Source organism: Balaenoptera physalus (assembly GCF_965194825.1).
Source record: "Balaenoptera physalus genome assembly, chromosome: 2".
Lineage (NCBI taxonomy): Eukaryota > Metazoa > Chordata > Mammalia > Artiodactyla > Balaenopteridae > Balaenoptera > Balaenoptera physalus.
In genome coordinates, this window is record NC_138883.1 from 149,666,622 (window position 1) to 149,693,891 (window position 27,270).

Here is a 27,270-nt window from a genome sequence, read left to right on the forward strand (position 1 = left end):
CAACATACAGAAATCAATTGTATTTCTCTATAATATTAATAAACACGTGGATGTCAACATTTAAAATATAATATCATTGCTAAAAAAAGAAAAAAACTTATGTGTATATTTAACAAAACATGTACAGAACTTGTATGGCCAAAAACTACAAAACACTGATAATAGAATTCAGAGAAGCTCTAGATAAATGGTGAGATATACCTTACTCATGGATTGGAAGACACAATATAGTAAAGATACCAGTTCTCTCCAAATACATCTATTGGTTAAATGCAATTCCTATCAAAATCCCAGGAGGTTTTTGTAGATACAGATATTCTAAGATTTATGGAAAGACAACGGAACTAGAAGAACTAAAACAATTTTGAGAAAGAAAAATAAATTGGGAGGAATCAGTCTATCCAATTTCAAGACTTACTATAGCTAAAGGAGTCAAGACCCTGTGGTGTGCGTGGCGGGATAGACACAAAGATCAATGGAACAGGAAAGAGAACCTAGAAATAGACCCACACAAATATGCCCAACTGATTTTTGACAAAGGTGCAAAAGAATTCAATGAAGGGAGGATAACCTTTTCAATAGAAGGTGCTGGAGAAACTACACATCTGTAGGAAAAAATATGCACCTACCTAAACCTCATACCTTATGAAAAAAAAAAGTCAAATAGCTCATATATAAATGTAAAGTATATATTTTTTTAAATGTGAAGTGTAAAACTATAAATTTTTTAAGAAAAAAATCATAGGAGAAAATCTTTGGGATTTAGAGCTAGGGAAAGAGAGTTTGAACTTAACACCAAAAGCACAATCCATAAAGGAAAAATCAATAGATTTGACTTCATCAAAATTAAAGCCTTTTGTCCTATGAAAGACCTTGTTAAGAGATGAAAGCTTCTACAGTGGCAGAAAACACTGCAAACCACATAAATAACAAAGAACTAGTATCTGTAATGTACAAACAACTTTTGAAACTTAACAGTAAAAAATAAACAATTCAGTTATAAAATGGGCAAAAGACATGAACAGACATTCCACCAAAGGGGGTATACAGGTGGCAGATAAATGCATGAAAAGGTATTCAATATCAGTCACTAGGGAAATGCAAGTTGAAACCACAATGAGATATTACTGCACACCTATCAGAATGGTTAAAATGAAAAATAGTGACAACACCAAGTGTTATCAAGGATTTGGAGTAATTGGATCACTTCACTTATATATTGCTGGCAGGAATGTAAATGGAACAGCCACTCTGGAAAACAGTTTGGCAGTTTCTTGAGGAGATAAACATGCAACTACCATACAACTCAGTAATTGTGTTCCTGGGCAATTATCCTGGAGAAGTCGACTTAGGTTCACACAATAACTTGTACAAGAATGTTCATAGCAGCTTTATTCATAATAGCGAGAAACTAGAAACCATCCAGATGTTCTGTGAGCCACAGGTAAACAGAACATGCACACTGTGGAATGCTACTTGGCAATAAAATGAAGGAACTGCTGATACATGTACAACTAGGATGATTCTCCAGGGAATTATGCTGAATGGAAAAAAATAATGGCTACCTACTGGTATGAGTTCATTTATGTGACATTCTTGATGGCAAAATTATATGAATGGTGAATATACAACGGATTAGCAGTTGCCAGGGGTGAAGGACTGGGGGTGGGAGGCATGAGGGAAGTGGCTGTGACTATAAAGGGGCCACTGGAGCAGTCCTTGTAGTGATGGAAAAGTTCTGAATCTTGACTGGATCGATGTCAATTTTCTGGTTGGGATATTATACTATTGGGGAAAACTGTGTAAAGGGTACATAGTGTCTCCGTATTATTATTATCACTATTTTTGAGGAAGGTGACAGGGACTACAGAAACTTAACTCAATCTTTATTTTTTTTTAATTGAAGTGTAGTCGATTTACAATGTGTTAATTTCTGCTGTACAGCAAAGTGATTCACTTATATATTCTTTTTCATATTCTTTTTCTTTATGGTTTATTACAGGATATTGAATATAGTTCTCTGGCTCTATAGTAGGACCTTGTTGTTTATCTATTTTGTATATAATTGTTTGTATCTGCTAGTCCCAAACTCCTGATTTATCCCTCTACCACCCCATTTCCCCATTGGTAACTGTAAGTTTGTTTTCTATTTCTGTGAGTCTGTTTCTGTTTTGGAAATAAGTTCATTTGTGTCTTTTTTTTCTTTTAGATACCACATATAAGTGATATCATATGATATTTGTCTTTCTCTGCCTGACTTACTTCACTTAGTATGATAATCTCTAGGTCCATCCATGTTGCTGCAAATGGCATTATTTCATTCTTTTTTATGGCTGAGTAATATTCCACTGTATATACAGACCACCTCTTCTTTACCCGTTCCTCTGTCAATGGACATTTAGATTGCTTCCATGTCTTGGCTACTGTAAATAGTGCTGCTGTGAACATCGGGGTGCACGTATCTTTTCAAATTGTGGTTTTCTCCTTTCTTTCTTATGCCGTGGCAACATTCAGGGAGGATGAATAGTTTTAAAGCTGAAGACATCTGACCGCTAGTTCCTCAATGTAAGTTGCTACAGCTCTTTAATAGGCAGCTGGGAAGAGAGAATCTGCCCAGCCTGGACTTTGTTGCTTCAAGTCTGAAAGGACCACCACCACCCCCGCCCCCGACACCCACCTAGCTAGAACTAATGCTTTCTCTGTGTAGCTGAGGACCTGGCTTCTGGTTGTGAGCCCAGAGCCTGTGGCAGATCTGGAGAGAAGATGCTGCCTCTCAAAGAGGCATCCACTCAGAACCCAGATGGCAGCACTGGGGCCCCTGAATGGACCTTCTGCATCTCAAGGAGCAGCAGAGGCTTTTCCCAGAACTGTAGCAGGAAGGGGGACCCCTTCCAGGGCCCAAGAGTGGGCTCTTGTCTAACACTTGGAAATGATTGTCAGAGGAGATGCACATGCTGACAAAGCAAGAGACTTTATTGGGAAGGGGCACCTGGGCGGAGAGCAGCAGGTGAGGGAACCCAGGAGAACTGCTTCGTAAATAAGGTCATTTGTGTCATATTTTAGATTCCACGTGTAAGTGAAATTATGTGGTATTTGTCTTTGTCTGACTTACTTCACTTAGTTGATCACCTCTGGGTCCATCCATATTGCTGCAAATGGCATTATTACATGGTTTTTCATGGCTGAGTAACATTCCATTGTATATATGTACCACATCTTCTTTATCCATCTATCTGTCAATGGACATTTAGGTTGTTTCCATGCCATGGCTATTGTAAATAGGGCTGCAATGAATATTGGGGTACATGTATATCTTCGAATTATAATTTTGTTTAGATATATGCCCAGGAGTAGAATTGCTGGATCATATGGTAAATCTATTTTTAGTTTTTTAAGGAGCCTCCATACTGTTTTCCATAGTGGCTGCACCAACTTACATTCCCACCATCTCTCTGTATTATTCTTAAAGCTGCAGATGAACCTGCAATTATCTCAAATTTAAAAGTTTAATTTCTAAAAAGCAAGAAGAATGCAAATTCATAGGGCTAAACCACGTTAGACACAAGGCCACTGGCTGACAGTAGGAATTCTCCCTGACAATTCCAGATGTGACCCAGTGTGAGTGTGTATCAGTTACCTGCTGCATGCTCCAAACAGGTGTGGAAAACCTTTAAAAGTGGGATTCCAAGTTAAGTATGATGGGCACTGGCCTGGCATGTTATCCTGGTTCTGTCTCAAGCCCACTAGGTGACTGTGAATATAGTAGTTGGTTGCTTTGAGTAGCAAGTGACAGAATATGACACCATCTCATTCACACAAGTATTGTTACCTAATCCAACAGGAAGCAGGGAGGTGGGCAGCTGCAAGGCGGGTCAGCAGCGCTCAGTTGGCCTTTCTGAAATTCCCTAAGTCGATCCCAGCAACTCAAGGCAACACTACCCGATACCATGTGTGCAAAGCAGAGAAAAGGGGATAGCAAACAAGGAACTTTTCCCTTGCATGTCCTTTGCTAATTGAGAAGGAAAATGATCACACAATTTCCTAGTGGGCTTTTTTGCTTTTTTGGCCAGAACTGGTGACATGCCTGCCTCTACCACTGATGACCAGTGGACGGACTCGTGATTCATTCCCTGTTGCTGGGCCCATCGCCACCCAGGAACAACTGGAACTCAGTTAGCAAGAAGGATGGAGAGGGATGTTGGATGGCCCAGCAGCAGGCTGCCATGGTGGAAAGCTGGCCCGTGGCCCGTGGAGTGTTCTGGGCTTCTGTGCTGCTCCAGGTTTGGCTCTCCAGCCTGGGAGCGCCTCTCCAAGAGGGCTGGGGGGTGCTGGGCCTGGTGGGCAGGCCCAACCACAGCCCCTTATCCATCCAGCCAATGAGAGTGTTTCCATCAAACGAAAATGGGGTGTCTGGGGCTTCCTTGGCCCGACCTCTGGCCCAGATATTTGCCCACCGCCTGCATCTCTCAGCTGGAGAGACAGATGCTTCCGGCTCCTCAGAAAGATTGTGCAGCAATAAGGGGCCTGCGAGGCGGCCTGAGGACGGTGTGACAGATAAGCATCCATGAGATGAGCAGCATGAGGACGGCGTGAGCTGATTGTTGGCAAGGCCGCCTTCTCTCTTCATTCTTCATCCGTCCCCCGGGGAGCTAGAAAACGGCCAGGTTCATCCCGCACGTGTGGTTTAATAGTATAAGTGCCCGTTAGATTTCTCCTGCAATTCAGGGACCACGTCTGGTTGGCTGTCTCGGCCAGCTTTAGGATATTGGTTCGAAAAAGGGTCATAAATTTTATTTTCAATTTTGTTTCTGTGGCGTTTATCCTTAAATGTACCCCTGCGGACTTGCCGGGCCTTACGGTCAGGTTACGGAGAGGAGTCCTCTGCCCCATGGGGGGATCTGCAGCCTCGGAGACAGCCCCCCTCCCTTCGTGGTGTCAGCCAGTTTGGGGTCTAAGTTGTGTGTGGACTGGGGCTGCAGGTGCGGACGCTGTGCCTGCCGGCTCAGTGGAGGATGCTACCCCTGATCCTTCTTCCTGGTGGGGCGGGGAGGCCCACCCTGGGGCTGCAGGTCTGACACGTGACCCAGGCCCAGCCAATCAGAGGACTCAGCCCTGTGTAAGGGGCGGGGCAAGGAAGCTGGGCCAAATGCTGGCCTTGGTGGGAGCTGCTGGGCTGCAGGCTGCCAATCCCCTGGTGCAGCTGTGCCCAAAGCTAGATGCCCCGCCGAAGCCCTGCTACACAAGGCAGTAAGCTCCCCACCTGACCCCTTTTAACCTTGAAAGGTATTTAGAATTGGTATTGTCTCTTGCAACTGAAAGAGTCCTTTGGATACTGATGTCCCCAGGGCATCAACATTGGCCCCCGCCCCCCTGGGGCGGTATTTGAAGGGCTGGCGGCCACTTCTCAGCCCTGCTACTGCACACCTTGCCAGCACCGCACAAGGGCGATCTTTCCTGCCCCCCACCCCCCTCAGTTTTCTGTTATATAAAACGAGCTGCCTACCCTGGAGATGTGCGGGAGTGAGGTGAGAAATGAAGTGACACGAGGCTGTCTGTAGTCTGTGACCGTCAGCTCCCTTCCCTGCGTTGGGGCTTCTTGTGTCCTTGGGTTCCCCCCAAAGTACTTCCACCCTGATCCGCTCCTGTGCACTTAATGTCGTAGGGCCCCTGTGGCTTCTGCATCGCTCAGCAAAGTAACCGAGGCTCACACCTGCACAGGAAAGCGCATCTGTCCCTGTCTTCAAGGACAAGTTACTAGTTATTATGACCAGTACGACTTCTCCTTCCCGCTCTCCTTCCCTCCCCCCGACCCTGCGCGCGCGTGCAGGCGCACATACACACGTACACACACACACACACACACTTGGGAGGGGGAGGGCATCGTATAAAATTACTTATGGATTCAAAGAAGTGGATGGTGGTGAGGAAGGGGGGCAGCCGCTGACGACAGGGTCCCGTCCGGGGTGGGCACCGTGGGGCTGTGGCACACGTCCTTTGCCTCCTTCTCTCCATCGCAGCCTCTTGGGGATGCATTTCTCAGGCTCACTTGCTTCTGACGGTCAGTAAGGGTGTGGCAATTCAGTGCATGACCCCTGGAAAGGGAGGTGAGGCTGAGGCCCGGCTGCTGCTGCTTGCGTTCTGATCTGCTGGTGAGCACAGTACAAGAGGCATTTGGGTTTTCTGCATCGGTGGAAGCAACGGCCTCATGCTTGCGAGAGGTAGGCAGAGGGCATCCGCGTAGCTAGTGTGGTCGTGGCTGAGAGCCGAGAGGCACGTGGGCTTCCTCCCCCTCCCCAACTTCCTGATGGCGATGGTGCCAGAGGTGGAGCTCACCTGGCGTCCAGTTCCGCGTGGAGAACGAACCCCAAAGCCACGCCTCTAGCCCAGAGGGTTCTGTGCACTCCTAACACCCTCTGTGAACTCCCCTCTGTGTAAACCTGTGAGGGTGTTTTCTGTGATTACACCTGAGCCCTGTCGTGGGGTCACACAAAGGACGATGCAGAAGCCATTAAACTTGAGGGAAAGAACTGGACTCGGAGCTCTGAAGGACCACGTACGAGCAAGAATCCGGGCGGGTTTGGCGGCGCCTTGGGTGATGCTGACGGGGAAAGGTAGATGGTACAGCCTTTCAAAGAGCAGTTCTGGAGTGATGACCCTGAACCATGTTCTGGGTGCAGCCCCAGGATGTGGGCTGCCCCTTCCTCCTGCCCTTGAACTTGGAGGAGACAGCAGCCCCCATCCAAGAAGACAGTGAAGTGTGGAGATCCTGGGGAGACCTCGGGCTTGTTTAGGCCCAGGAGTGGAAGGAGGCTGAGGAGAAAGGATTGAGGGCAGAGGGGAGATGATTTCCCACAGAACAGGACTTGTTCAGGCCAGAGAGGAAGGGTTCGTGGAAGGACCTGGGTGGGTGCTGGGAGCAAGGAGACGTGGGTCTGCAGCGCCCCCCCATGGTGCAGCCAGGGGCTGGACCGGGAGAATGAAGACAGTGGCGTTGTCTGTGCCCGGGATGGTTCTTCTCTGCCAACTGCTGGTTAGAAGTCAGCTCTGGGGCTGGGAATAAGCCCAGCCATGCATAATTTGAATAGATAAGCCCTCAAATAAAATGAAGTGGAAATGGTTTCACTTGCTGTTCTCCTATGGTTAATTATAGATGATTAAATTCGTCCATCATTTTTCCATTTGTTGTTAATTTTTTTCTTCCTGGTGAATTTACACTGTCTGATTTTTTAAAAGATTTTGCAGGGCAAGATATGGTAGGGAGAAATGGTGCTGTTGTTACTGCCCTATCCCTGTTGGGTCCACCTGCTGGTGCTCTGGGGGAGGCGTGTGTATCTGGGCGAGGGGGGTTCGGGTCAGGGTCAGGAGAGCTGGGACACAGCTGGAGGATGGGGATTCTCTGCCTCCGGAGCAGGGTGGTGAAGGATGGAGTGGGGAGGGTTGGGAAGGAAGCAGGACTGGCGACTTTTGTCCTAAGCATCCACCCCACTTGCCCCCCACCACCAGCCATAGTGGGACACCCCTGGTCCTGCCACCTGAGCCTCCTGCCAGCCTTCCTCGCCAGAAGGCTTAGAGCCATGCAGGCCTGCTTCTCGCCAGCCCTGCCGCCCGGCGCTGCACTGGCGGAGCAGCCAGATGAGCCCTTCAGGTCCCATTTCATTTCTGAGGGTCTCTCCTTGGCTGTCCCACCCTTTCTGTCGCCCTCCAGTCCCACCGCCCATTTCGGTTTTTCCATCTGATGAGTCTCTGGAGTTTCACTTACATTTTGATGCTGAGATTCTTTTCATGCATTTATAAGCAGTTGGAGATCTTTTGTGAATTGCCTGTTTATACCCTTTCTCCATCTTGTAGTAAGCTGTTTCTTCTTTGGTGATACCCAGAGCCTCTTTATATGTTATGGCCATTAACCCTTTGTCTACTAAATATGGCAAATATTTTCTCTCAGCCTGTCTCTTATCTTTTTCTTTTTGTTAGTGACAGGGTTTTTGGGGATAGTAAATGGATTTATATTTTGATATATAAATCTCTCCATCTTTTCTTTCTATGAATCCTGAGTTTTGGCTCTTGGTTAGGAAGTCCTTCCCCATCCCAAGATTATAAAAATATTATACTTTCCTCTGATTCTTTTGTGGTTTTGATTTCTTCATGTAGAGTTTTAACCTATCTGGAATTTACTTTGGAGTGTGGTGTGTGAGGTAGGGATCAAAGCTATTTTTTCTACAAAACATCTGGACACTATTGATGAGTCCATTTCTTCTCACTGTTATTATTCAATATTGGAATTCTAGTAATGTAATTTACTATCATATTAAGGGGAAGATACATATTTATCTTGGTACATTTCTTTTTTTTTAAAGGCTTAATTCTTTTTTTTTTTTAATTTACTTATTTTATTTTTTATTTATTTTTGGCTGCATTGGGTCTTTGTTGCTGTGCGTGGGCTTCCTCCAGTTGCAGCCAGCGGGGGCCACTCTCAGCTGCGGTGCGCAGGCCTCTCATTGTGGTGGCCCCTCCCACTGTGGAACACGGGCTCTAGGTGCGTGGGCATCAGCAGTTGTGACTCGTGAGCTCCAGAGTGCAGTGCGTCCGTGCCTCGGAAGGAGAAAAGCCCTGCTGTGCACACAGCCTGAAGGGTGAAGGGACACCCTTCTTGTTACCGGTGGTTAAACTGCTTCAGTCTGAAAGTTTGGGGGGGGGGTGACTCTTCAAGAGGAACAAATGCCCTTAGGCCTTTTGATTTAATTTTCCTGAGCTGGCTTCAGAGAGCTCTGTGGTGAGAATCACCCCTGGAGAACCGGGTGTTCAGCTGTTTCACCCCGAACTCTTGTCTCCTATAACTCTAGGACACTTTCTGGCATTGTTTTTTGAGAAGTACTATACCTGAACTTGATTGTAGAGTGATAGAGAGCATGAGAGAGAACCTGAGATTCTTTGAATAAAGATTATGCATTCTTTTATATGACCATGGGATAATTCTCACTTTTCTAACAAAATACTACGCATATTTTTTTAATCAAAAAGTTTACTTAGGCTAATAATGAAAAACAGCTTTTTCCTGCCTCATCTGTGAAACTTCTAATTTTCACTCCTCTGAGGCAAATGTTTTTAACTCTTTTTTTTTTTTTCCTGGCATTTATATCCATATTTCTATACAACTTGATCACACTGCTATTTCTTGAGTATTTAGTTTTAGATACTATTTATTGATAATTAATCTTTCTCCACTCCTTGTCCACAGACACACATGTCAATATTGCAATATCAGTTTTCTAGGTATGTGTATATTTATATCCACATTATGAGCCTGCAACAGTTATTCACAGCAAGTCATGTACTGTGTTATGCTTACTTGTTTTTTCTTTGCTCAGCTTTCTGTCTTTCTAGATTAAAAAAAATTTTTTTTTAATAAATTTATTTATGGCTGCACTGGGTCCTCATTGCTGCGCCTGTGCTTTCTGTAGTTGCGGCGAGCGGGGGCTACTCTTTGTTGCAGTGTGCAGGCTTCTCACTGCAGTGGCTTCTCTTGTTGCAGAGCACAGGCTCTAGGCGCTCGGGCTTCAGTAGTTGTGACACATGCACTCTAGAGCGCAGGCTCAGTAGTTGTGGCTCACGGGCTTAGTTGCTCCACGGCATGTGGGATCTTCCCGGACCAGGTCTTGAACCCGTGTCCCCTGAATTGGCAGGCAGATTCTTAACCACTGCTGCACCAGAGAAGCTCTTAAAATTTTTTGAATGTTTCCATTTGCTTTCCCATTTGTTCTCTATATAGTAATCACTAATTTATCACCAAAGTGATTATAAAATTCTTTCGAGTATGTTCAGACCGTCCACGCCAGCTCCATTCTCGAATTGGCAACATCTTTCTCAGACGCCCTGTCTGCTGCTCTAATCTGGCCTTGTCACTGCCAGCCGCTGCACAGCTGTCATCCTGGGGCTTTAATATCATCCTTGGCGTTCCCTTTGACTCTCTCTTGTGTTGAAGCTCCTGTTTTCTGAATCTCCAGAAATCTATGTTCTCAACTTACATATCCCTTTTTAATTGAAATATAGTTCATATACCATAAAATTCACCCTTTTGAAGTGTACAATTCAGTGTTTTATTATATTCACAGAACCGTGCTTCTGTCTAATTCTAGAATATTTTAGAATATTTTCATCACCCCCAAAATAAACCCCAAACCCGTCAGCAGTCATTCCCCTTTCCTTTCTCCCTCCAGACCCTGGAAACCACTAATCCACTTTCTGTCTCCGTGGATTTGCTTATTCTGGACATTTCAAATAAATAGAGCCATACAATATGTGGCCTTTTTTTTTTTTTTTTTTTTTTTAAGAAATGCATTGGTAAGGGCCACCAGCATCCTTGGCTAGCTCTGACGGCTGTCCTCTGTAGGCTGGAGATGCTAATGGGGGATGCTGGATTGTGAAACTTAATTCCTTTTTTATTTATTTATTTATTTATTCATTTATTTTTGCTGTGTTGGGTCTTCGTTTCTGTGCGAAGGCTTTCTCTAGTTGTGGCAAGCGGGGGCCTCTTTTCATCGCGGTGCGCGGGCCTCTCACTATCGCGGCCTCTCTTGCTGTGGAGCACACGCTCCAGACGCGCAGGCTCAGTAATTGTGGCTCACGGGCCCAGTTGCTCCGTGGCATGTGGGATCTTCCCAGACCAGGGCTCGAACCCGTGTCCCCTGCATTGGCAGGCAGATTCTCAACCGCTGCACCACCAGGGAAGCCCAATATGTGGCCTTTTTTGTCTGGCTTCTTTCACTTAGCATGTTTTTTGAGGTTCATCTATATTGTAGCATGGATCAGTATCTCATTCCTTACATAGCTGAATAATACTCCATTGAATTGATATAGCACATTTGGTTCGCCCATTCATCAGTGGAATGGCATTGGGATTGTTTCCACTTTTTGACTATTGTGAATAATGCTGCTATGAAATTTGTGTGCAAGTTTTTGTGTGGATGTGTGTTTTTTTATTCTTTTGGGTAAGTATAAGTATACTAACCCAAGTATACCTGACCTTCAAGTAAGCGTAAGTATACACTTACTCATTTTGATAAGGTACATCCTTCAGCAGCTTCCTGAGAAAGGATGAATAGCAGCACATTTTTGGGACCTTGAATATTTGCAAATGCCTTTACTGTACCCTTACCCTTGGTTGATAGTTTGAGTATAGACTTATCAGGTGGAAACTGTTCCCTCAGAATTTTGAAGGCATTTTCTCCATTGCCTTCTACCTTCCAGTGTTGCCACTGAGAAGTCCACTGTCGTTTTTATTCCGGATTCTTTTTATGTGACCATTTTTTTCATCTTTGAAAGTTTATAAAAACTTCTCTTTTCCCGTAGTATTCTGATATTTCCCAGTGATGTCCCTAGTGTAGTATTTTTCCCATTTATTATAGTGAAAATTTAGTGGAAACTTTTAATCTGGAAACTCATCTTTTAAGTCTGGGAAATTTTTCTGTACTATGTCTTTGGCAATTTCCTTCTCTTCTTCTCCTTTGTTCTTACTTCTTTTTTTTTTTTTTTTTGTTCTTGTTCTTACTTCTTGATGTGTTAATTACTGAGGTTTAGACTTCCTGGATTGATGCTCTGTGTCAGTTAGCTGTGTAGTAAACTACCCCCAAATGTAGTGGCTTGAAACAACCATCACTAATTTAGCTGAAGATTCTGGAGGTCAGCAGTTTGGTGTGGGCCTTGCTGGGCAGTCTCTCTCGTCTTGGCTGGGCTCATTCATGCGTCCGTGGTCAGCTGCTGGGCTTGCTGGTGGTTGGCTGGTGTCAGATGGTCTCAGCTAGGACAGCTCCTCCCCCACATGCTCTCTTGTCTTCAAGACAGCGAGTCTGGGGCTGTTCACATGGCGGCCACGTAGGGGCCTGGGGAAACAAGCAGGAGTGTACAAGGCTTGTATGTCACTTCCACCACATTCTACTGGCTAAAGCAAATTCCAAGGCCAGCCCGATTCAAGGGGAGGGGGAAGAGATGCCACCTTTTTAGGCTGGAGCTGCAGTCTCATTGCATAGGGCATGTGCTTTGCCCTGAATGTTTGTGTCCTCCTAAAAATTCATATGTTGAAACCCTAATCCCCAAAGTGATGGCATTTAGAAATGGACCTTTGGAGAGGTGATTAGGTCATGAGGGTGGAGCTCTCATGATGGGGTTAGTTACCTAATAAAAAGAGACATGAGGAATCTTGATTCAGCTCTGTCTCCCCCACGTGAGGACACAAGGAGAAGACATCCATCTACGAACCAGGAGGCGGGTCCTCACCAGACACCAGATCTGCTGGGACCTTGGTCTTGGACGTCCAGCCTCTAGAAATGTGGGAAGTAAGTGTTTGTTGTTAAGCTGCCCAGCCTGTGGCATTTTGGCTATAGCGGCCCGAGCTGACAGGGACAGCGTGGACGCAGGGTGTGTGGAGCATGGCGGCTGTCTTTGTAATAGGCCACATGTTCCCGTGTGCTGCTTCTCTACTTTTATTTTTCTTGAAATATTTCTCCACTTGACCCTTCAAGCCTTCTGTTGAGTTTTTAATTTCTACTACTGTATTTGTAATTTCCAAGAGTTTTTTTTCTTGTTTCTTGATTTTTCTTTTTTTTAAAACAGTAGTGTGATGATTCTGGCCTGAAACAGACCCTTTCCTGTATCCTTCAGAGGGAACCCACCCTGCTGGCACCTTGAACTTGGATGTCCAGCTTCCAGACCTGTGAGAAAAATACATTTCTTCTGCTGAAGCTGGCCCGTGTAGGGTATTTGGTTACCTGAGATATGCAGTGTAGACTGCTTCACAGTCACAGGCGAGCTTCCTCTGAGGCCCGGCCAGCGTCCTCCCCTGGCGCCTCTCTGACAGAGGGAGGGGCACTGGCTCGGGACCTTCCCTCAGCTGAGCCCCCTGCCCGCCTTCAAGTATGGTCCTCACCCCCCTCTGTCAGCTGGGAGGCCGAGGCGCAGAGAGGCTCAGACCTGGGGATGCTGCGCCCCCGGGAGTTGGGGGTGTGGCTCTTCCTCCCGGTTTGCCCCTGCCCGCCCCCTTCCCCCCGTCCTAAGCCCAGCACCCTTCCCCATCTCTTCTTCCCCTGGCTCCTCTCCATATGCTTTAAATTCGTTCAATACCAGAAGGATTTGAGAAACTTGGTTTGCCTGCGAGCCTTTCCGCGCCGGGGACCTTTTCGCCCTGATGAGCCTCAGGCCTCTCAGCCCTGCTCACAGTCCTGTTTCTCTGCCCCTTCTGCTCTGCCTTCCATTCTTCTTCATGCAGCAAACCCTGCTGCTGTTGTTACGTGTTCCTTCTGCACCTCAGGCTCACTCTGCCCTTAGGAGCAGTGTTCATGGTTGCACAGACCGTGGGGCTCTCTGCTGGTGGCCTTTGTGGTGGCTCTCGGCTCTGGTGGCTCCCCGCCACGCCCCAGCTTTCCCACCCAGCACGCAGGTACCTTCTCAGCCTGCTGGCCAAGGGTGGTCCAGTCCTGGGGGAAAGCGCGTCCATCCTCTGGGGGCGGAAGTACAGATGAGTCCATCCTCACATCAGGGAGAAATGGTCAGGCCATGCTGCCAGCATCCTCTTAAGAAAGGACGTCCCAGGCAAAGCTTTTAGTTTCTGCAACCCTGGGTCTTTCTGGCAAAGAGAAATGGGTGGTTACGGTTTGCATTCAGCTGTGTGATCCACTGCTTTTAAAGCGTCCAGTTCCACGGCCTCTCCAGCAGGCTGTTGAACTTGGTGTGATTCCTCACACATGACGAAGAACTTCCATCTCCCAGATGCTGATGTTGTTATTGTTCTCGAGCGTGGAGAGAAATAAGAAAAATCTTCTGTAGCTACTGCTCTTCTAAACACGGATTCAGTTCCTGTTTGGTTGACTCCATGAAATACCGTTTCCAGAAGACACTGGGAACACAGCAGCTCTTCTCATTTTCCAGTGATTTGCCCAAGACAAAGTCATTGTTTCTTTTTTTCCTTGTACTCCGGGGAAGGCTCTTGCCTGTCTTCCGAGTGAATTTTCAATGGCATTTGCACCAGGAATGGTCACTCTTTCTGGCTGGTGGCTGACCTCCTTACACTGAAGTCCCTGGAAGCACCTGGCAGGTGCCCAGAGGCAGGCTTCTCCCCTGTGTCTACACCGCTTCCCAGAGGCAGCATGGCGAGGCCAGCGGTGACTTCAGTCTGCCCATCCATTTCAGCAGCCCCTTTCCTGCCATGACAAGTAGCTTGATTTATGACAGTTGCTGCAGTCTCTTCCCCTGCTTTGTTAGAGAGAGAGAGAGGGAAACCTCTATTGGAATGAGTGTCTTTGGGGAAGAAGCAAAACTTCTTTTGGCAGAAACTTCCTGAGCCCATTAGACACATTAGTCCAATCTGTGTGGAGGCTCCTTGAAGAATCGGTGAGGGCAATACAGGCGGCAGGCAAGAGGGTGGGGCGGGCCAGGAACCCACACTCTTCCCCTGTGATTTGGTAGCTCCCTGTAGAGAAGGAATCACAAACAAGGATTCAGCCAAATACATCTCTCACAGCTCCGATCTTCTGACTTTTAATTCTGCTGGCATGGTCACAAATAAAAAATATGTGAGGCCCCGTTCTCTTTTCTTCCTCTGTCGTTTCTGGCCAAGTCACAAGCTCTGAAATCTTTGCTTCCAAAGATACTGTGCTGGGGCGGAGAGACCAGACCAGTGTCAAGGGATGTGGCTTCTGGTTCCAGTCCTATTATTCAGGTGTCTTCTGAGCGGCACTCGGACCTCATGTCCTCAGAACTCAAGGAGGAATTAGAACCAATGACCCGATGGAGATGAGCTTTAATATGAACTAGAATCCTGTAAATTGAGTTATTAATGGTGATCCTCAGTGTCTCCACTTAGAAAATTACTCAAAATATGTAGTAAACAAATAACATGAAAATTAAAATGGCACATTATAAGATATCGATTTAACACAAAAGAAGGTAGTAACAGAGGAACTTGGAACAACAGCAACAAAGGTGAGCATTTTAATTTAAAATCTCTTATAAGATAAAATTTCAACTGTTCAGTGTTCCCCACAAGCCATTTAACTTATAACATTCACACATTTCCCATTCCATAAAAATGAAATTTCATGTCTTGATGCCTCACCCTCGAGGGTACTGTCAGAGCTGCCTGAAAATGGAGACATCTATTATTTGGATAAAAAATGTTTTTTAATCCATTTTAAAGAGTTGTATTTTTTTAAACAGACAATTTGAATGATCAGTTGGCTATTATATTGATTAAGACAATTTTGTTTGCAAGTGACAGACACCCAAGTGAAACCATCCACAAGAGTAATTTATTGTCATGTGTATAAATTAGGATTCTTTGTTGCAGACAACAGAATCCACTCCAGTTTGTTTCAGAGAAAGGAATTTACTACAACATGTTATGTGGTTTATAGAATTTCTGGGCAGGTCAGGGACACACACTTAGATCCTACAGCCAGAGAGACACCTGTCAGACAACAGGACTCATCTTCTGAAAACCCCACAGTGACTTCGGCCCCAGCCCACAGTTGAGGGCCGGGACAACAGACGCTCCACCTCAGCTGCTCAGGCGGGGGAGCCAAGCACTGGGTCCATCCTGCCTGGAGGAGGCCCAATTTCCCTGAGTGTGGGCTCATTTCCACCTGCCAGTGTCCTGCAGATGTGTGGCTAGTGGGATCTCGGTCACACATGAAGCCTTTGCTGCAATGGAGTCTGGGAAATGTAGGCTTTAGCTTCCCACCCTCGAATTACTGAGCAGGAGGGGTAACAGTGTGCAGGGCATTCTTGGGCAGGAAAGAGCTGGCCTCAGCAAAAGGGCTGGCACTGGACACTGGAGAAGTGAGAAAATTCTGTCTCCATGTTTCCTCTGCCTCTCTCTGCCTGGCTGCCAGAAGCTTCAGAATTTTACCTTAGAGTCCAGGCCCCAGAGGGGTCTAAGTCCCATTTCCATCCTCCTTAGGAAAGGGATGGTTGGACCCAGGCAGGGTCAGCTGCCCACTTCTGACAGGAACAGAGCCAGAGTGCACCAAATGGCCATTCGCTTGGAAGTAAAGAAAATAATTTTCAGAAAAGAGTAGCAGAGGGGAGAAGTGTAGTGTCTGGGCAAACCAGACGATATCAAGAAGGCAAGAATTCTTGATGAAGCAACTTCATCCCTCAGTTTCTGTTGGCTGAGTCTAGCTCTGTCTCCCTGCTGGATGGGAGCGTGGCTTTCTCACACCATTGTATGTTCACTGTTCTTCTGTATCATAGCTGCTGGGAGCAAAGCAGGTGGTGAGAGCAAGTCAGCGGGGCTGGGCAAGCTGACACTCAGCCCCGTTGTCACCCAGACGAGTGGCCTTGGGCAAGCCACTTCAGCCCTATTCTCCCCTGTGTGCAAAACGAGCTGGCAATAGATGCTCCAGAGACTGTGGAATTTAGACTACAGATGCAGTGGTCCCTCCATGGCATCCTGAGAGGGGCCCATTGGAAAGACAGGAATGGAGGAATCTAGTCAAGCACCCGATTAGTAGCTTAAAGGAGGAAAGGATCATAAAGAAACACCTAGAGGTTCCAGATGACCTGAGATCTCCAGAGTCAATCCACTACTGGAAATTCTTTAAATTTTAGGTGAAATTTATGTAACATAAAATTAACCATTTGAAAGTGAACAATTCAGTGGCATTTAGTACATTCACAGTGTTATGCAACCATCACCTCTGTCTCATTCCAAAATGTGCTCATCACCCCAAAAGGTGTGGTGTTTCAGTTCTCTTGGGTCTATACCTAATCATGGAATTGCTGGGTCACGTGGTAACTCTGTATTTATGCAGAACTGCCAAATTGTTTTCCACAGTGGCTGCGTCATTTCACACTCCTGCCAGCGACGTACGAGGGTTCCCATTTCTCCACAGCCACACCAAAAAGTTGTGAAGGGGTGTCCCTGTGGCTTTGATTTGCTTTTCGGAGAACTTTCTGAAGTGACAGATGACACTTTTTCTTGATTCTTGAGGAGAATCCTGGCAGATAGGAGGTGGAGTGAATGTCTGCAGCAGAGCAAATGTTATCCCAGTTCTCAAAACAGAAGGGAAAGTGGGCTCCAGAAACTCAAGCCTTCCATCCCCAGCCGCATCTGAGGGGCTCCAATAACCAGATGGAAAACAGGAAGAGAGGGGCCCCAGGGGAAGGCCGTTTCCCCAGTGAACCTGTGGTCACGTGATTGCAATCGTGCGTTTGTACTCTTTTGTGAACAGGATAGAGACACATTGTGGGTAGGTGGCCTCACTGTGGGATGCACAGTCACACCCCAAGACAGGAGGGCTCTGCGTGTGGGTTGCCTGGTATCAGGGCCTCTGGGGCAAAGATGGGGCAGAGTGGCAGGAATTCATCCAGGGATGTCTTGGGAGATTGGCTGTCCAGAGATGACCGGCTGCATGAGAAGGCAAGGTCGACTGGGACCAGGTTCTGGACTGGGTTCAAAAATGGATGACACATGACCAGGCTCTCTAGGTGACTGGCAACTCGGGTGTAAGAAAATTTGCCTATTCAGTGGCGTGCTGGCCCACGTGAGTGGAGAACGTGGTGTGGCCTCAGGGAGCTGATCTAAGTGAAAAAGCCATTAGCGGATGTCTCCCACCAGGGTGGAGCTCTGCACCATCAGACAGCCACATCCTAAGGAAGGGAAAGCTGGCCTGTGCTTGGAGGTTAGGACAGCGAATGCCACCCTGTGACAGGTGAGGGGCAGCGACCTCCCCACCGCCGTGGCCCACACCGTGTGCACCGCTCCTTTGCCCTCCAGTCCACCCACCGCCTGCCTCCTGGCTTCCACCATCATGTCTGTTTTCACATTCCAGTTTCTTTGCAGTGGAGCCTCTATGGCCTAATCATCTAATAACGATTCCTCCCTCTGCTCTCCCCTCCCCACCACACTGGGTGGCACAACCCCAGAACTTTTTGCACCTGTTCCCTGTCCTGCCCAGCAGTTTCGCAGGCATAGCCTGCACTGTGGGAGGGTCCAGACAGGGTTCCATGGGTCAGTCCCTGGGGCTCCTGGACCCCAGGACTGGAAACATTGGCTGGAGGAGTGGTTTTGCTTCTGTGGAGATGGTTGTATGAAGAGGCTGCCATCTGTCTTCCCTCCCAGGCCCCTTGGGGATGTGGGGCCTCCCCTGCCCCTCGATTAGCTCAGGTCTGATGCGTTAGCCAGCCCCTGCTTGCCCAGCTGCTCCCCCATCCTGAAAGAACCTTGGTGACCAGACCAGCCTGTACAGCTTCTAACCAGATAGACTAACCCTCTCAGGCTGCTGAATGAGGCACAGAGTTCAGCATAGGGATTTCTCCAGTTCTGCACGTAAGGAGTTTGGAAGTTGCCACTCTGTCTTAACAAGTAAAAAGCTGAACAGCCTGAGAAGTCAATAACTCTTCTTGGGTCCCTGAGAGAGGGGAGGGCATATGGCCAACCACTGCCCCCAAGATTGGAGAGACAGGCAGCTTCCCAGAGCAGAGATGCAGGGCTGGAAGCTGCTGCAGAGCCTGGGCCAGGGTGGGAAAACCTGGAGTGTAATTGATGACTTGTTGGAGGCTTGATGCCAACAACTCTGAGAGTTAAAAACTCCAGGGGACCCAGTCACAGGAGGTTTTCCACAACTTTGTGAAATTTGCCTCCAGGAGCTCGACCCTTCAGAAAGTAGGCATAGAGGGAACTTACCTCAACATAATAAAGGCCATATATGACAAACCCACAGCCAACATCATCCTCAATGGTGAAAAACTGAAACCATTTCCTCTAAGATCAGAAAAAAGACAAGGTTGTCCACTCTCACCACTATTATTCAACATAGTTTTGGAAGTTTTAGCCACAGAAATCAGAGAAGAAAAAGAAATAAAAGGAATCCAAATTGGAAAAGAAGAAGTAAAGCTGTCACTGTTTGCAGGTGACATGATACTATACATAGAGAATCCTAAAGATGCTACCAGAAAACTACTAGTGTTAATCAATGAATTTGGTAAAGTAGCAGGATACAAAATTAATGCACAGAAATCTCTTGCATTCCTATACACTAATTATGAAAACTCTGAAAGAGAAATTAAGGAAACACTCCCATTTACCACTGCAACAAAAGGAATAAAATACCTAGCAATAAACCTACCTAAGGAGACAGAAGACCTGTATGCAGAAAACTATAAGACACTGAGGAAAGAAATTAAAGATGATAGAAACAGATGGAGAGATATACTATGTTCTTGGATTGGAATAATTAACATTGTGAAAATGACTATACTACCCAAAGCAATCTACAGATTCAATGCAATCCCTATCAAACTACCAATGGCATTTTTCACAGAACTAGAACAAAAATTTCATGATTTGCACAAAAGACCCAGAATAGCCAAAGCAATCTTGAGAAAGAAAAACGGAGCTGGAGGAATCAGGCTCCCAGACTTCAGACGATATTACAAAGCTACAGTAATCAGGACAGTATGGTATTGGCACAAAAACAGAAATATAGATCAATGGAACAGGATAGAGAGCCCAGCGATAAACCCATGCACATATGGTCACCTTATTTTTAATAAAGGAGGCAAGAATATACAATGGAGAGAAGACAGCCTCTTCAGTAAGTGGTGCTGGGAAAACTGGACAGCTACATGTAAAAGAATGAAATTTGAACACTCCATACACCACACACAAAAATAAACTCAAAATGGGTTAAAGACCTAAATGTATGGCCAGACACTATAGAACTCTTAGAGGGAAACATAGGCAGAACACTCTATGACATAAATCACAGCAAGATCCTTTTTGGCCCACCTCCTAGAGAAATGGAAATAAAAACAAAAATAAACAAATGGGACCCAATGAAACTTAAAAGCTTTTGCACAGCAAAGGAAACCATAAACAAGACGAAAAGACAACCCTCAGAATGGGAGAAAATATTGGCAAATGAAGCAACTGGCAAAGGATTAATCTGCAAAATTTACAAGCAACCCATGCAGCTCAATATCAAAAAAACAAACAACCCAATCCAAAAATGGGCAGAAGACCTAAATAGACATTTCTCTAAAGAAGATATACAGATTGCCAACAAACACATGAAAGGATGCTCAACATCACTAATCATTAGAGAAATGCAAATCAAAACTACAGTGAGGTATCACCTCACACCGGTCAGAATGGCCATCATCAAAAAATCTACAAACAACAAATGCTGGAGAGGGTGTGGAGAAAAGGGGACCCTCCTGCACTGTTGGTGGGAATGTAAATTGATACAGCCACTATGGAGAACAGTATGGAGGTTCCTTAAGAAACTAAAAATAGAACTACCAAACGACCCAGCAGTCCCACTACTGGGCATATACCCTGAGAAAACCATAATTCAAAAAGAGTCATGTACCACAATGTTCACTGCAACACTATTTACAATAGCCAGGACATGGAAGCAACCTAAGTGTCCATCGACAGATGAATGGATAAAGATGTGGCACATATACACAATGGAGTATTAGGCATGAAAAGAAACAAAATTGAGTTATTTGTAGTGAGGTGGATGGACCTAGAGTCTGTCATACAGAGTGAAGTAAGTCAGAAAGAGAAAAACAAATACCATATGCTAACACATATATATGGAATCTAAAAAAAAAAAAAAAAGGTCTGAAGAACGTAGGGGCAGGACAGGAATAAAGGCGCAGACAGAGAGAATGGACTTGAGGACACAGGGAGAGGGAAGGGTAAGCTGGAACAGGGAGAGGGAAGGGTAAGCTGGAACAAAGTGAGAGAGTGGCATGTACTTATATATAGTACCAAATGTAAAATAGATAGCTAGCGGGAAGCAGCCGCATAGCACAGGGAGATCAGCTTGGTGCTTTGTGACCACCTAGAGGGGTGGGATAGGGAGGGTGGGAGGGAGATGCAAGAGGGAGGAGATATGCAGATATATGTATATGTATAGCTGATTCACTTTGTTATAAAGCAGAAACTAACACACCATTGTAAAGCAATTATACTCCAATAAAGCTGTTAAGAAAAAATTACAAGGCATATCAAAAAGCAAAACAAAACAACAAAACAAACAAATGAAAAACCCAAAACAAACAAAACCCACAATTTGAAGTGACAGAGCAAGCTTCAGAATGAAACGTGGCAGGGATGTTGGAATTATTAGACTGAGAATTTAAAGCAACTATGGTTAATGTGCTAAGGGCTCTAAGAGATAAAGTAGGCAGCTTGCAGAAAAGATAGGCAATGTAAGCAGAGAGATGGAAATCCCAAGAAAGAACCAAAAAGAAATGCTAGAGATCAAGAATACGGTAACAGAAAAGAAGAATGTCTTTGATGGGCTTGTTAGTAGACTGGACACAGCTGGGAAAGAATCTCTGAGCTAGGGGACATATCAACAGAATTCTCAAAAACCAAAAAGCAAAGAGAACAAAGATTGAAAAAAAGGAAAACAATATGCAAAACAGTGGGACAAGTACAAACGATGTAACATATGCATAATGGGAACACCAGAAAGAGAAGAAAGGGAGAAAAGAAGAAAAGAAATGTTTGAAACCATCATAATGGAGAAATTCCCCAAGTTAATGTCAGACACCAAACCACAGATCCAGGAAGCTCAGAGAACACTAAGCAGGATAAACGCAAAAAGCAAAACAGAACAAAAACACCAAAAAACAAAAAACACCCTACACCACACAAAAAAACCCCTCAAAACCAAACATCAGTCCTCCCCTGCAAAACAAAACAAAACAAAAACTATACCTTAGCATATTACCTTAGCATATTATTTTCAAACTACAGAAAATCAAAGATTAAAAAAAAAATCCTGAAAGAAGCCACAGGGGAAAAAACATCATATCCATAGAGAAGCAAAAATTAGAATATTGTCTGACTTTTCCTCAGAAAGCATGCAAGCAAGAAGAGAGTAGAGTGAAATATTTAAAGTGTTGAGAGAAAAAATACACCCACCTAGTATTCTTTACCCTGTGAAAGCATCCTTCAAAAGTGAAGGAGAAATAAAACTTTCTCAGATAAACAAATTGATTTGTTGCCAGTGGACCTACTTTGATAGAAATGTTAAAAGAAGTTCTTTGAAGAGAAAGAAAATAATATAGTTCAGAAACTTGGATTTACATAAAGTAAGGAAGAGCACTGAAGTGAAGATAAATAGAATAAGTGAAGGTAAAATAAATATTTTTCTTGTCCTTAATTGATCTAATAGATAACAGTTTGTTCAAAATAACAATAAACACAATTGTATTTGAATATGTATGCTTATATATAAGTGAAATGAATGACAGCAATGATACAAGGGAGGAATTAGGGAGATTTTATTATTATAATGTACTCACACTACCTGTGAAGAGGTATAGTGTTATTTGAAACGAATTAGATTAGTTGTAAATGTATATGGCAAACTCTAGGGCAACCACTAAAAAAAGGCAAAAAAAGAAGTCTAACTGATATTCTAACAAAGTAGAGAAAATGGAATTATAAAATGCTCACTAAAAACAACAAAGGCAGAAAGAGAGTGGAAGACAAAAATAGACACAACGAACAAGGGTAACAAACAGAAAATAGTAACAAATGGTAGATATTGATCTAACCATACCAATAATCACTTTCAATGTCAATAGCTTAAATGCACCAATTAAAAGAATTTGTTAGAGTGGATTAAAACACAAGACCCAATTATATGTTGTCTACAAGAAACCCACTTTAAATATAAAGATACATATAGATTAAAACTAAAAGGATACAGGGAAAAATATATTATGTTAACACTAATCAATAAAAAAGTGGGAGTAGCTGTATTAATTTCAGGCAGAGCAAGGAAAGTTATCAGGGATAAAGAAGGGCATTACATAATGATAAAGAGAATTCTCCAAGAAGACATAACAATTCTTAATAAGCACGTACCTAACAACAGAGTGTCAAACTACACAAGACAAAAACTAATAGAACTGCAAGAAGAAATAGTTGACTCCACTATCATAGATGGAGCTTTTGACACCCCTCTATAATAAATGGACAGATCTGTCAGAAAATCAGTAAGAGCATAGTTGACCTCAATAACACCATCAATCAACTGGATTTAACAAACATCTCTAGACTACTTCTTCCAGCAACATTAGAATACATATTTTTCTCAAACTCATATGGAATATTCACCAAGTCGTACCACATTCTGGGGCATAAAACACCCTTTAACAAATGTGAAAGAATAGGGATAAAGCAGTGTCTGGTCTCAGACCACAGTGGAATTAAACAAGAAGTCAATAACAGAAAGTAACCTGGAAAATCCCAAAACACATGGAGATTAAGCAACACATTTCTAAATAACATGCGGGTCTAGGAAGACATCTCAAGAGAAATTTTAAAGTAGTTTGAATGAAATGAAGATAAAAACACAACTCATCAAAATTTGTGGGATGCAACGAAAGCAGTGCTTAGAGGAAATTTTACAGCATTGAATGCATCTAAAATCAATAAGCTTTCACCTTAGGAAACTAGAAAATGAGCAAATTAAATTGAAAATGACCAGAAGGAAAGAAATAATTAGAGCAGAAATCAGTGAAGTTGAAAACAGGAAATCAATAGAGAAAATCAATGAAACCAAAAGCTGGTTCTTTGAAAAGATCAATAAAATTGATAAGCCTCTAGCCAGGCTAACCAAGAAAAAAAGAGATAGGACACAAAGTACTAATATCAGAAACGAAAGAAGGAACACCACTACAGATCTTATGGACATTAAAAGAATTTAAAAAAGAGTACTATGAACAACACTATGCCCACAAATTTGAGAACCTAGATGAAATGGACCAATTCCTTAAAGGAAACAATCTATCAAAACTCACTCAAGAAGAAATAGATAGTCCGAATAGACCTATATCTATTAAGGAAATTGAATCAATAGTTAATAACCTTCCAAACAGAAAGCACAAGGCCCAGATGGGCTCACTGGTGAATTCTACCAAATATTTAAAGAAGAAATTATACCAATTCTCTACAATCTCTTTCAGAGGATAGAAGCAGAGGAAATACTTTCTAACTTGTTTTCTGAGGCCAGTATTTCCCTAATACTAAAAACATCCAAAAACTTTACCAGAAAAGAAAACTATAGACCAATAACTTTCATGAACATATATGCAAAAATTCTCAACAAAATATTAGCAAATTGAATCCAACAATGTTCAAAAAGAATTATATACCACAACCAAGTGGGATTTATCCCAGGTATGGAAGCCTCAACATTTGAAAATTAATTAATATAATCCACCACATCAACAGACTATAAAAGAAAAGTCACATGGTCATATCAATAGATGTAGAAAAACATCTGACAAAATCCAGCACCCATTAATGATAAAACCCTCAGCAAACTAGGAAGAGAGGGGAACCTCCTCAACCTGATAAAGAATATCTACCAAAAAACCCCCTACAGCTAACATCGTATTTAATGGTGAGAATCTCAAAACTTTCCTGCAAAGATCAGGAACAAGGCAAGGATATGCCTTCTCACCACCCCTTTTTAACATTGTACTGAAAGTCCAAGCTAATGCAATAATACAAGAAAAAAAATTTTTTTAAGTAATACAGATTGAGAAGGAAGAAATAAAACAACCTTTGTTTGCAGATGATGTGATCATCTATGTAGAAAAATCCAAAGCATTAACTAAAAAACTCCGGGAACTAATAAATGATTACCACAACATTGCAGGGTACAAAGTTAATATACAAAAGTTATTCACTTTTCTACATACCATCAATGAACAAGTGGAATTTGAAATTAAAAACACAATACCATTTAAAAATGAAATCCTAAGTTTTAAATCTAACAAAATACAAAATCTATATGAAAAAGACTACAAAATGCTGATGAAGGAAATCAAAGAGTTAAATAAATGGAGAGATGTTCCATGTTCATGGATAGGAAGACTCAATATTGTCAAGATGTCAGTTCTTTCCAGTTTGATCTATAGATTCAATATAATCCTAATCAAAATCCCTGCAAGTTATTTTTTGAATATTTACAAGCTGATTCTAAAGTTTAAATGGAGAGGCAAAAGGACAGAACAGCCAACACAATATTGAAGAAGAAGAACAAAGTTGGAGGACTGACACACCCAACTTTAAGACTTAATATAAAGCTAAAGTAATCAAGATAGCATGGTATCAGTGAAAGAACAGACAATTATGTCAGTGCTATAGAATAGAGAGCCCAGAAATATACCCACATAAATATAGTCAACTGATTTTTTTTTTTAATTAATTAATTAATTTATTTATTTTTGGCTGTGTTGGGTCTTCGTTTCTGTGCGAGGGCTTTCTCTAGTTGCGGCAAGTAGGGGCCATTCTTCATCGCGGTGTGCGGGCCTCTCACTATCGTGGCCTCTCTTGTTGCAGAGCACAGGCTCCAGATGCGCAGGCTCAGTAATTGTGGCTCACGGGCCTAGTTGCTCCGCGGCATGTGGGATCTTCCCAGACCAGGGCTTGAACCCGTGTCCCCTGCATTGGCAGGCAGATTCTCAACCACTGCGCCACCAGGGAAGCCCTAGTCAACTGATCTTTGACAAAAACACAAAGGCAATGCAATGGAGCAAAGGTAGTCTTTTCAACAAATGGTCTTGGAAGAACTGTACATCCACATGTGAAAAATGAATCCAGACCCAGATTTTATACCCTTCACAAAGATTAACTCAAAATGGATCATAAACCTAAAGGTAAAACATAAAACTATAAAACTCCTGGAAGATAACATAGGAGAAAACTTAGTATGATGTGATGACTTAGTATGGTGATGACTTTTTAGATACAGCACCAAAGACATGATCAATGAACAAAATAATTGATAAGCTGGACTTCACTGAAATTAAAGACTTCTGCTCTGTGAAAGACAATGTCAACAGAGTGAGGACACAAGCCATGGACTGGAAGAAAATATTTGCAAAAGAAACATCTGATAAATGAACTCTTCAAACTTAACAATAAGAAACTCAAATAACTCTTCAAACTCAGCAATAAGAAAAGAAACAACCCAATTAAAAACTGGGCCAAAGGCCTTAAAACCTCACCAAAAAAGACATACAGATGGCAAAGAAGTATATGAAAAGATGCTCCACATCATACATCATCAGGGAAATGCAAATTAAAACAACAATGAGATATCACTATGCACCTATTAGAATGGCTAAACTCCAGAACACTGACACCACCAAATGCTGGCAAGGATGTGGTGCAACAGGAACTCTCATCCATTGCTGGTGGGAATGCAAAATGGTGCAGCCGCTTCAGAAGACAGTTTGGTGGTTTCTTACAAAACTAAACATACTCTTACCATATAATCCAGCAATCATGCTCTTTGGTATTTAATTAACCAAATGAGTTGGAAATTTATGTCTATACAAAAACCCTCACACAGACATTTATAGCAGCTTTATTCATAATTGCCCAAACTTGGAAGCAACCAAGAAGTCCTTTAATAGGTGGATGGCTAAATAAACTGTGGAAAAAACCAAACAATGGAATATTACTCAGTGCTAAAAAGAAATGAGCTGTCAAGCCATGAAAAGACATGGAGGAATCTTAAAAGCATATGATTAAGTGAAAAAAAAGCCAATCTGCAAAGGCTACATACTGTGTGATTCCAACTGTGTGACATTTTGGAAAAGGCAAAACTATGGAGAAAGTAAAAAGATCAGTGGTTGCCAGGGGTTAAGGGGAGAGAGGGATGAACAGGTGGAGCACAGAGGGCTTTTAGGGCAGTAAAAATACTCTGTGTGAATCTATAACAGCGGATACCTGTCATTATACATTTGTCCAAAATCCATAGAATGTACAACACCAAGAGTGAACCCTGTTGGACCTTGGGCGATAATGATGTGTCAGTGTAGGTCCATCAGTTGTAACGAATGTTCCAATCTGGGGGGGGATGTTGATAGTGAGGTAGGCTATGTGTGGGGGGTGGGAGGGGGCAGGGGTACTTGGAACTCTCTATACCTTTTTTTTTTAATTTGTTTATTTGGTTTTTTTTTAAATTTTTGGCTATGTTGGGTCTTTGCTGCTGCTCATGGGCTCTCTCTAGTTGAGGCAAGCGGGGGCTACTCCTTGTTGCGGGGCACAGGCCTCTCATTGTCGTGACCTCTCTTGTTGCAGAGCACAGGCTGTAGAGTGCAGGCTCAGCAGTTGTGGCACACAGGCCCAGCTGCTCCGCGGCATGTGGGATCTTCCTGGGCCAGGGATTGAACCTACGTCCCCTGCACCGGCAGGCGGATTCCTAACCACTGCACCACCAGGGAAGCCTTCTA

At 43.8% G+C, this 27,270-nt stretch overlaps 1 protein-coding gene across 14 annotated transcripts in view; it reads left to right on the forward strand.

Annotated features, from left to right (window-relative positions):
* TM2D3 (TM2 domain containing 3) overlaps nucleotides 1–27,270 on the forward strand; it is a 187,458-nt gene that overhangs the window by 47,671 nt on the left and 112,517 nt on the right. For 4 of the 14 annotated variants that reach the window (XR_014260302.1, XR_014260303.1, XR_014260304.1 and 1 more), the window contains exon 6: nucleotides 12,223–12,706. The exons of 3 other annotated variants lie outside the window; for them this stretch is intronic. Coding sequence is in view for 3 of the 11 variants with exons in the window: in XM_082448829.1 (XP_082304955.1) it covers nucleotides 12,223–12,526 (304 nt within the window). In the remaining 8 variants the exon portion in view is untranslated. Of the gene's footprint in view, nucleotides 1–9,235; nucleotides 10,322–12,222; nucleotides 12,735–13,758; nucleotides 16,269–27,270 lie in introns of those variants that run through there. 7 more of the 14 variants (XR_014260307.1, XR_014260308.1, XR_014260306.1 and 4 more) reach the window with 6 other exon arrangements.